This window comes from Macaca nemestrina, chromosome 13, assembly GCF_043159975.1.
Source record: "Macaca nemestrina isolate mMacNem1 chromosome 13, mMacNem.hap1, whole genome shotgun sequence".
NCBI classification, from domain to species: Eukaryota; Metazoa; Chordata; class Mammalia; order Primates; family Cercopithecidae; genus Macaca; species Macaca nemestrina.
Window position 1 is genome coordinate 69,626,676 of NC_092137.1, and position 12,061 is coordinate 69,638,736.

Genomic DNA, 12,061 nt, shown 5'->3' on the forward strand with positions numbered 1-12,061 from the left:
TCAAAAAACAAACAAACAAAAAAAGTAACTGGTTCTTAATTTATTTTTCATATAAGCTATCTTTTCTTGGGGCTTCTTAAAAAAAAAAAAAGGACGGCCGGGCGCGGTGGCTCAAGCCTGTAATCCCAGCACTTTGGGAGGCCGAGACGGGCAGATCACGAGGTCAGGAGATCGAGACCATCCTGGCTAACACGGTGAAACCCCGTCTCTACTAAAAAATACAAAACAACTGGCCGGGCGAGGTGGCGGGCGCCTGTAGTCCCAGCTACTCGGGAGGCTGAGGCAGGAGAATGGCATAAACCCGGGAGGCGGAGCTTGCAGTGAGCTGAGATCCGGCCACTGCACTCCAGCCTGGGCGACAGAGCAAGACTCCGTCTCAAAAAAAAAAAAAAAAAAAAGGACAGCTCCAGTTATTAACTAGTAATGCTCTTAATTTCCTAAATATAAAATTCATTTGGCTAAGAACCCAGATAACAAAGTTTATCAGAATTAGGTCTAAATTAAGAGCAAACTCGCTGGGCACCATGGCTCATGCCTGTAATCCCAGCACTTTGGGAGGCCGAGGCAGGTGGATCACCTGAAGTCAGGAGTTCAAGACCAGCCTGGCCAACATGGTGAAACCATCTCTACTAAAAAAATTAGCTGGGTGTGGTAGCGCACGCCTGTAATCCCAACTACTCAGGAGGCAGGATAATCAACTGAACCCAGGAAGGGTAAGTTGCAGTGAGCCAAGATTGTGCCACTGCCCTCCAGCTTGGGCGAAAGAGCAAGACTCCGTCTCAAAAATAAATAAATAAATAAATAAATAAATAAATAAATAAATAAATAAATAATAAATAAGTAAAACCACAATGATATATTCTGTTGTACTATTACATTTATGATGTTGTCAACCCAGCTTCCACTAGAATTCGAGTTCTACAAAAACAGCAGCCTACCTTATTATTTTTGAATCCTAAGCACTAAAAGGTATACATGGCAGATACATTTTTGTTGGATGGTTCAATCAATCAAAGAATAAAATCACACATCTATTCTTTCCTGGCTTAACTGTGCTCTGAATAATTAAGGCAACCTGATAAATGACCTCAAGAAAAGTACAGGATTACTACTTACCATTATTCAACAGGCTAATGCAAGAAATGAAAACATTTCTTTGACTACTTTATATATATATATATATAAATATATATATATATATTTTTTTTTTTTTTTTTGAAACAGAGTTTCGCTCTTGTTGCCCAAGCTGGAGTGAGTGCAATGGCACAATCTTGCTCACTGCAACCTCCGCCTCCCGGGTTTAAGCGATTCTCCTGCCTCAGTCTCCTGAGTAGCTGGGATTACAGGCGCGCACCACCACGCCTGGCTAATTTTTCTTATTTTTAGTACAGACAGGGTTTCACCATGTTGGCCAGGCTGGTCTTGAACTCCTGACCTCAGGTGATCCGCCCACCTTGGCCTCCCAAAGTGATGGGATTACAGATGTGATCCACTGCGCCAGGCCTGTTTGACTACTTTTTAAAGCTAACTATAATTAAAGCAGTATCTCCCTGCACATGCTGGCAAGCGATACTGGAGAAAGTCACAAGATTCTGTATATTGAATCCATTTCAAATTCATGGTAATTACCACACCTTTATTTCACTGTTGCCGCAGGGACATTACTGAATGTCTAGTAAGAAAAAACTTATTGCTATGACAATAAGCACATTTCCCACAATAAATATTTCATGTCATATAAATTAATCATGACTTTGAATCCTTGACTCCTCCTTATTGTCTGTTAACCCGTTTTAAAGCCCTTTGCTGAATCTTAAGTCTAGATAACCCCCACACTCAGTTTCTCTTCTCCCATCCACTGCAAAGCAATACTGAATAAAGTCAGAAAATTCTGTAAATTAAGACCCTTTCAAATTCATGATAATCAGCATATCTATTTCACTGTTGCTACTTAGGAAACATGTATCCAAGTTCCTTATTCATTAAACTGATAGCTCAATCCAGTTCCCCGACAGCTCATCATATCTTTTCTATTCTCTGTAAAGCTCAATCCTACCTGCAGTCCCTCAATTTCCACTTTACTCAGCTTTTGTCCTCTCACCTGGTAATTATCTGCTTTAAGTTTGTCTTTTACCTTTGATTCCTAAAGTACACTCTTTCTTTTAAAGGCCAACTGCTTGCCTATGCCTTGATCTTCTTGGGCCGTACTGCTTCAATAATTTCCGCATTTGCATCTTCCATCTTAACCTACCTCTACTCCCACGGCTCCTCGCCCTCTGCCTGCTTTTTCTCAGATGTCATCTTCCCTTTTTAAAAAAAATACTTAAAACATATTTAAATTTGCTGGGAATAATGAACACCCAACTACCCATACTCAGAGTTAACGAAACATCTACTCATTTGTGCTTTACATATTTTTTAGGATCTAAAATGTAAAAAATCAATGTGGTATATGAAAACTCTAAATAAATAAATGTAAAAAAAAAAATGCAATTGATACCTCCTTTATATCCCCATTCCATTCATTTCCTCCTCAGAGGATTCTCAAGTCGACAGTCTTACTATTCATGCCTTTTAAACTATGATTATGTTAACATAAGACCATAAATGATAGTATCATTTTGTGTTTTTAAATGTGCTATACTTTACATACCAGGAATTATCCATGTTCCCATATGCAGAACCAGATTCAGTGCACTTCTTTCAAAAGCTACATATGGTCATTCACTATCATATACAACTTATTTTTTGTTGTTTTTGTTGTTGTTCTTTTGTGGAGATGGAGTCTCACTCTGTTGCCCAGGCTGGAGTGCAGTGGCGTGATCTCAGCTCAATGCAAGATCTGCCTCCTGGATTCAAGTGATTCTACTGCCTCAGCCTCCCCGACTAGCTGGAATTACGGGCACACGCTGCCACACCCGGCTAATTTTTGTATTTTAGTAGAGATGGGGTTTCACCATGTTGCCCAGGCTGGTCTCAAACTCCAGAGCTCAGGCAATCTGCCCACCTCAGCCTCCCAAAGAGCTAGGATTACAGGCGTGAGCCACCACACCCGGCATACACAACTTATTATATCATCCCATTCCCTTATTTATAGACATTTAGGCTGTTTCTAATTTGTGACAATGAATCTTGTTGTCATGTCACCTTGTTCATTGTGTTTCCTTCAAGTATGTATCCAAGAGTGGAAGTGCTTAGTCTCAGGGTATAGGCATTTCCCATGTAGATATTGCCAGATTGCTCTTCAAAGTGATTTACCAGTCACAAATTCACCAGTAATAGCTGCAAGTTTCCATTTGTAGCTAATAAATTCAATCAATACTTATTTTGCATGTATTGTAGGGTAAGATTAGCTAGGGGTTGGCCAGGCACAGTGGCTCAAGCCTATAATTCTAGCACTTTGGGAGGCCAAAGAGGGTGGATCACCTGAGGTCAGGAGTTCATGACCAGCCTGGCCAACATGGCAAAACCCCATCTCTACTAAAAATATAAAAATTAGCCAGATGTGGTGGCATACACCTGTAATCCCAGCTACCTGGGAGGCTGAGGCAGGAGAATTGCTTGAACGAGGAAGCAGAGGTTGCAGTGAGCCGAGATTGTGTCACTACACTCCAGCCTGGGCAAGAGACCAAGAGTCCATCTTTTAAAAAAAAAAAAAATTAGCTAGGAGTAAAGCAGACACCCAAATAATTACGCTTCAAAAACAAACCAGTTGGCCAGGCACAGTGGCTAATGCCTGTAATCCCAGTACTTTGGGAGGCCAACGTGGGTGGATCACTTGCAGTCAGGAGTTCAAAACTAGCCTGGCCAATATAGTGAAATCCCGTCTCTACCAAAAATATAAAAATTAGCCGGGCATGGTGGCACAGGTCTATAATCCCAGCTACTCGGGAGGCTGAAACAGGAGAATCGCTTGAACTTGGGAGGCAGAGGTTGCAGTGAGCCAAGACTGTGCCATTGCACTCCAGCCTGGGCATTGCAGCAAGACTCCATCTGGGGGAAAAAAAAAAAAACAGTTTACTGGGAAGAGGCATGTTTCAATATGTTGACATTGAATAATGGTGATTCTGTTCACAATCTGCCTTTATAACGTCCCGTATTTGTCTACCAATACTGTAAATAAAAAGGATTACTATCAGGCTGGGCACAGTGGCTCACGCCTGTAATCCCAGCACTTTGGGAGGCCAAGGCGGGTGGATCACCTGAGGTCGGGAGTTCGAGACCAGCCTGACCAACATGGAGAAACCTCGTCTCTACTAAAAATATAAAATTAGCTGGGCCTGGTGGCACATGCCTATAATCCCAGCTACTAGGGAGGCTGAGGCAGGAGAACTGCTTGAACCTGGGAGGCGGAGGTTGCGGTGAGCCAAGATCGTGCCATTGCACTCCAGCCTGGGCAACAAGAGTGAAACTCCGCCTCAAAAAAAAAAAATAAAATAAAATAAAAAGGACTACTATCATTCAAACCTGCCATTACTATTCTTATCTTTCTATGCTATTCTACTCAGAAGGTCCTCCCTTCACATCTTCACTGACCAAATATAATCAGCATCCATTCCCTATGTAATCCCAGTCTCGTCAACTTGGGCAACTCTCCCCTGAATCTCACAGCAATGTCTGTTCTCTCCTACAGAACCCACTATATCAGCCTGGTATACAGGATGCAGAACACACAGCAGATATTTATACTATTGTTTTTGAAGTGTAGTTATTTGGGTGTCTGCTTTACCCCTAGCCAATCTTACACTACAATACAGGCAAAATAAGTATTGATTTAATCTGTTAAACAAGTACTACAAAGCTAAATGTATGGCTTATATGTGGGGAAAAAAAAAAGACAAAATCCATCATTATCCTCTACCTGTACTCTTCCACAATGATTATGATGGCATTCATACGAGTAGGTACATAAAATACTTGCTGTTTCCAGGGTTTTATGGAGAATTTTAAAAGTATTTTTTCAATCAATCTACTTCAAAGTTTGTTTTGTTTTCAAGTTTCTTGTGAAAAAATAAAATGTGTAAGCATAATGTTATGACCTAAATACTGAGAAGTAAATCCTCTTTGATGGGGCAAACATCTCTGACAACTCCTTGTGCCAGAGACGAAAACTATGAGGGAAAACATGATACTTACCAGATTCTATCAGACCTACTCAAAGATGCAACGTCAAAATTGACTACATCCAAGCTAGGCATTTAATTCAAAGTGAAGACAATTAGCAAGTGAAGACATGTGTATAAGGGCATCACTAGAAATACCTTTTGTCCTATAGAAAGCTCTTCCTCAGGAATGGTGGCTCTGAAGATACTTCATTTATTATTCAGAGCTTGCACTGAAGGTATATACCTAACTAATTTCCTTCCCTAGTTGCAATGATTATTTTTCAGGCTCAGGTACATTTTAAAACTAGTCCAGACAGTAACAAAACTACTTTTCTTTCCTCCCTTCAATGTTACAGACCATTATCATTAAAATGGGTCCCAAAATATGGGGGGAGGGAGCAACTTGGTGGAGAATGGGGAGGGGAAAAGGAAGAGAAGGGGAAGGGGGACAAAAATCAACTTAAGTACGTTACTGTGAACTTCTTCATCCAGTGCCTTAACTTTTCCTTTCTTCTTAATAAGCTGGATTTTGCAGGCATTGGCTTCCCAATCTTTGTCATTGCCTCCATCAAATCCCACACCTAAACCATCATGAGGTAAAAAAGCAAGATTTAGAAACTGGCTACTGATAAAATTATTAATGAGGCAAAATTTTTAATTAAAAAATATATTCTCATCTAATTAATTCACTTATTTATCAATTCAACATCTACTGAAAACTTGTTGTGTATCAAGAACCAGGATAGCCGCTACACACAAGAACAAAAATAACTCCATTCCTGTCCTCAAATTTCTAAGTCTATCAAGAAGACAGACAAGGAAAAAATAATTCAGCATAATTATGAATTATAATAAAAATACTATAGGTTACAGTTGGGATACAATGCAGAAATGCAAAATATGGGCACCCACCTCAGAAGGTAGCTAAGGAAGGAAGGTCATAGAACACATCTCTTAAGAGTCTCCTTAAGTTGCTAACAAATTTGAAAAAGCTACCCTGAAGATACTGGGAAAACACTGTCCTTTAAGCAGACAAGTGATTCGGCAAAAATGTTTAGCAAAGCCCTTCTAGAAACAGTGTAGAGAAAGAACTGGAGGGAGAGAAACAGAAGGAAGAAACCAGCTGTCAAAAGCTACAGCTACAGCAAAGCAAAAATGAAGAAGACCTGAACTAAACAGTAGTAATGCAGACAGAGATAAATGATATTGGGAAGTGGAACTGACTGAATGTAAGTGAGAAAGCAGAAGTCTGGAATACCTCAAAGGACTTGTAGAATGGCTCCAAGGACTTGTTGAATGATTCTCAATAAAAGGGACATAGAAAAACAGTGGGCATGCCTGTAATCCCAGCTACTTGGGGGGCTGAGGCAGGAGAATGGCTTGAACCCGAGAGGTGGAGATCGCAGCGAGCTGAGATCGCACCACTGCACCCCAGCCTGGGCAACAGAGTGAGATTCATCTCAAAAACAAATAAAAAACAGAGTGGGAAGTAGAGTGAGGACTGCAGTGTATTCAGCTTATTTTTCTTTTTTCTTTTTTTTTGAGACAGAGTCTTGCTCTGTCACCCAGGATGGAGGGCAGTGGCGCAATCTCGGCTCCCTGCAACCTCCACCTCCCAGGTTCAAGCAATTCTCCTACCTCAGCCTCCCAGGTAGCTGGGATTACAGGTACATGCCACAATGCGTGGCTAATTTTTGTTTGTTTGTTTGTTTTTTTAGCAGAGACGGGGTTTCACCATGTTGGTTAGGCTGGTCTTGAACTCTTTACCTCAAGTGGTCCATCCACCTCAGCCTCCCAAAGTGTTGGGATTACAGGCATGAGTCACCACACCCGGCCTCAGTTCAATTTTTGAACATGCAAAGTTTAAAATATCATGGTCTATCTAGGAAAAAACTTCCAGGAGGCCTAGAATACAACTTGGGAGATACATCTAGATTAGAAGAAACATATCTGGATTAGAAGTCACCAACATACTCACACACAAAAAAAAAATTAAAATAAAAAATAAAAAGAAGAAAACAAAGAAGGTACCAACATATATTAATAGAAGGTTGATGGGCTGGGCATAGTGGCTTACGCCTGTAATCCCAGCACTTTGGGAGGCCGAGGTCAGGGGATCACGAGATCAGGAGATTGAGACCATCCTGGCCAACATGGTGAAACCATCTCTACTAAAAATACAACAATTAGCTGGGAGTGGTGGCAGGTGCCTGTAATCCCAGCTACTCAGGAGGCTGAGGCAGGAGAATTGCTTGAACTCGGGAGGTGGAGGCTGCAGTGAGCCAAGATCACGCCACTGCACTCCAGCCTTGTGACAGAGTAAGACTTCGTTTCAAAAAAAAAAGAAGACTGATAAAGTCAGAGCTCACCCATGAAGACACCAAATAAGAGAAGTGGGCCTAGAAAAGAATCTTGGCTGGGTGCAGGGGCTCACGCCTATAATCCCAGCACTTTGGGAGGTCAAGGAGGGTGGATCTCCTAAGGTCAGGAGTTCAAGACCAGCCTAGGCAACATGGTGAAACCCCATCTCTACTAAAATTACAAAAATTAGCCAGGGGTGGTGGCGCGCACCTGTAATCCTAGCTACTGGAGAGGCTGAGGCAGGATAATCACTTGAATCTGGGAGGCAAAGGTTGCAACAGTGAGCCAAGATCACACCATTGCACTCCAGCCTGGGTGACAGAGCAAGACTCATCTCGAAAAGAATCTTGAAGAACATTAATATTCGAGCTGTAAGTAGAAGAAAGGAGCCTCCAAAGCAAACAGAAAAGAAGTAATCTTAGCATCTTAGGAAGAGAATAAGGTGTGTTGTCAAAGAAGTTAAGGAAGGAGAGAATTTTAAAAACAAAGGAGTTGAGGAACTGACTTTCCATTACTAAGGAAAGTCAAGGAAGACAAATGCCCATTCCATGTGCCAATGTTAAGTGTACAAAAAAGAGTTAACATAGCAGGTGTGAAACTGCTATCCTTAGAAAGGCCTGTTTTCAACATTGGCCCTTCACTGGTATCTAGAAACTTGGTTTTTGGAAGGATTCCTACCACCCTAACCAAAAGTATCTCACTAAGCAAACTGTGCAAACAATGTGGTTTCTGCTGAACATCTGCTCTTCTTTTGGGAGTCTAGATTTTGGTACATGCTAGGCAGAGGGTGCCTATGTGACCAGCTCCCAACGAAAACCTGAGGCACTGATCCACTGGTGAGCAACTTGTGCCTAGCTTTCTCAAGACTTCACTTCATGCACCTTCTCCCTTAGCTGATTGTGCTTTGTATTCTTTTGCTATAATGAAACATAGCCAGGCCGGGCGCGGTGGCTCACGCCTGTAATCCCAGCACTTTGGGAGGCCGAGGCGGGCGGATCACAAGGTCAGGAGATCGAGACCACGGTGAAACCCCGTCTCTACTAAAAATACAAAAAATTAGCCGGGCACGGTGGCGGGCGCCTGTAGTCCCAGCTACTTAGGAGGCTGAGGCAGGAGAATGGCATGAACCCGGGAGGCGGAGCTTGCAGTGAGCCGAGATCGCGCCACTGCACTCCAGCCTGGGCGACAGAGCGAGACTCCGTCTCAAAAAAAAAAAAAAAAAAAAAAAAAGAAACATAGCCATGATTACAACCAAATGCTGAGTCCTGTGAGTCCTCCTAGGGAATCATCAGATTTGCGGATGGTCTTAGGAACCTCTGACACAATTGAGGGAAGGAGCTAGGGTAGAATATAAAGTTACCAGAAAGTTATGTTTATGTGTCACTTATTTAAGATAGAAGAGGGTGGAATCAGTGGTTTGCCTGTAATTCCAGCACTTTGAAAGGCCAAGGCAGAAGGATCACTTGAGGCCAAGAGCTTGAGACCAGCCCAGGTAACATAGTGAGACTCTCATCTCTATAAAAGTTTCTTAAAAATTAGCTGGGCAGGCCGGGCGCGGTGGCTCATGCCTGTAATCCCAGCACTTTGGGAGGCCGAGGCGGGCGGATCACAAGGTCAGGAGATCGAGACCACGGTGAAACCCCGTCTCTACTAAAAAAAATACAAAAAATTAGCTGGGCACGGTGGCGGGCGCCTGTAGTCCCAGCTACTCAGGAGGCTGAGGCAGGAGAATGGCGTAAACCCAGGAGGCGGAGCTTGCAGTGAGCCGAGATCGCGCCACTGCACTCCAGCCTGGGCGACAGAGCGAGACTCCATCTCAAAACAACAACAACAACAAAAAAAAATTAGCTGGGCATGGTGGCGCACAGCTATAGTCCTAGCTACTTAGGAGGCTGGGGAGGGAGGATTGCCTGAGCCCAGAGTTCGAGACTGCAGTGAGCTATGACCGTACCACTACATTCCAGCTTGGGTGCCAGAGTGAGACCCTATCTCAAAAATAAATAAGAAAAAAGAATCTGAGGCAAGTTTATATGCCAAAACATGAAAACAATGGAGAAAAATTAAAGTTACAAGAAAGAAAAAAGAATTTACAGAGTAAGACCTTCATGAACTTTGTTTTACCACAATAATGCCCCATATGATGCTTTTACAATAATATTCTTAATAGAAGATCATCATAAGCAATACTCCACATAAATGGTAACACTGTAGAGACTACATAAATAAATCCTTTAAATATGATTAAAAAACAAAAATTCTTCCAATTTACATTTACTCAAAACAAAACAGATTTTAATAGTCTAGTCTCCTAATAATAATAATGAAAATAATCTCTATTTAAATAATCATGCAAAATCCATAGTATTTTTTTAAAAGTACCAGCAGAATCATATCCTCTGTACTCCAGTCTCTGAAGGCCTTTGATTAGGGTCTCCAAGATTTCTCGTCTCGTTCGAGGAACATGGTAGTTTAAGTAAGCAAATATACCTGCAAATAAACAAATATTTAATGAAAAATTCTGATTTAAAAATCAAAATTAGCATAATTATGTCAAGTATATGAAAAAATGTGACGTCAGATTCTGCCTTTCAAACAACATTTCAAACCGTTTAAAGTCAATGGAACGGCCGGGCGTGGTGGCTCAAGCCTGTAATCCCAGCACTTTGGGAGGCCAAGACGGGCGGATCACGAGGTCAGGAGATCGAGACCATCCTGGCTAATACGGTGAAACCCCGTCTCTACTAAAAAATACAAAACAACTAGCCGGGCGAGGTGGCAGGCGCCTGTAGTCCCAGCTACTCGGGAGGCTGAGGCAGGAGAATGGCATAAACCCGGGAGTCAGAGCTTGCAGTGAGCTGAGATCCGGCCACTGCACTCCAGCCTGGGTGACAGAGCGAGACTCCGTCTCAAAAAAAAATAAAAATAAAAATAAAGGCAATGGAACTTTTTCAAGGGAGAATTTCTCATAAGTATAAAAAACTAAAGTAAACATGTCAAAATACACGTTTACAATTTTTTCAAAGAAGCTTATAAAGCTGGCTCCTTATTTTCCAAGACTGCCATTTTTGTCGAGTGAAATTTAATTTTTTTAAAAACCAATTAACAAATTTATAGTTTATGTCCTATATACAGAGCATTTCGTTTCAAGAAAAAAATTTCTGAAGTAATTTAAGCAACATACAGGCCCTAAAATCTATACCAATGAGATTAATTTTGCTTACTTCCAATAACCATGCTATCAGTGACATTTAAGAATAAATGATGGGGCCGGGCGCGGTTGCTCAAGCCTGTAATCCCAGCACTTTGGGAGGCCAAGGCGGGCAGATCATGAGGTCAGGAGATCGAGACCACCCTGGCTAACATGGTGAAACCCCGTCTCTACTAAAAAAATACAAAGAAATTAGCCGGGCATGGTGGCGGGCGCCTGTAGTCCCAGCTACTCAGGAGGCGGAGGCAGGAGAATGGCATGAACCTGGGAGGCGGAGCTTGCAGTGAGCCGAGATCGCGTCACTGCACTCCAGCCTGGGCAACAGAGCGAGACTCCGTCTCAAAAAAAAAAAAAAAAAAGAATAAATGATGTGAAAAATACTCACCCCTTAAATAATTACGTAAAATAGTAAAAACTGACCAAATATATAACTATCTTAAAAGAAAACTGCTTGAATTACTTGTTTATCATATTAGCAAATGACAACCAGGTAACAACTCTAGAAAATTCACAGAAAAAGAGCAATCATGTGGAAAAACAAAACTAGAAATAAAAGGAGTAATACAATGTGAACTGAACCAGACAAGCAAAGAAGTAACAGAACACAGGTAAGGGAAATCCACATTTTAGGAATGGCAGCATGGGCATTATCTGAGGTTTTCCATGGCTATGCTTTGGCCAGAGCGGACACAGCTTTAATGTATCAAAACTGAAGACTAAAATATTTTAAAATACAAGTTCAAGCTGCTTATTTTAAAACTTCCCTTTTTCTTAACTACATTTCACTGTAATTCTGATTCATAAGATGTTTAAATTAATTCTGTGAGACAGAACTCCCAAATAACTAGTCTTCATTTCCATCTGAAAAGAGATATTTACTTCTATAGTGTGAATCTATTGAAACATTTCAGCATACAAAAATAGCACATTGTTGATACCCAACAGGAAAGCCATAACATATATGCTGATCACCATGATCAATACAGTGCAATTTTCTCAAATAAACTATTATGCCCTAAAAAAGAGAAACTCACACATTAAAATCCAAAATAACCTGAAACAACGGTTTCAACTCTCCCCAAAGAAGTAGTTCCAGGCCAAACACTTACAGAAATCCTGTATTTCATTCAGATTAAAAAAAAAAAATACACACACATCTTACATTTATATTTTTTAAGCTTTCCTGTAATGTACAGTCATCTTACTTTCACAGCACGACCACCCTGTAGGGGAGGGTAGAACATCTATCTTACCTAATTCAAAAGTAGAAAATGAGTTAACTGATATCCCAGAGATACCCACAAATAGCATTCCCAACCTCAAAGCACAGCAATTAAGATAAGGATAAACAACATGCTGCTTAAGGGTATTTCTAAAGTAAGAGTGG

The 12,061-nt window shown here is 41.3% G+C and overlaps 1 protein-coding gene across 3 annotated transcripts in view; it reads right to left on the bottom strand.

The window, feature by feature from the left end:
* LOC105465201 (glutamine--fructose-6-phosphate transaminase 1) overlaps window positions 1-12,061 on the bottom strand; it is a 67,634-nt gene that overhangs the window by 44,341 nt on the left and 11,232 nt on the right. For all 3 annotated transcript variants that reach the window (XM_011713478.3, XM_011713477.3, XM_011713476.3), the window contains 2 exons: window positions 9,846-9,953; window positions 5,579-5,686 (listed from right to left, as the gene is read on the bottom strand). In XM_011713478.3, the coding sequence (XP_011711780.1) occupies window positions 5,579-5,686; window positions 9,846-9,953 (216 nt within the window). The remainder of the gene's footprint in view (window positions 1-5,578; window positions 5,687-9,845; window positions 9,954-12,061) is intronic.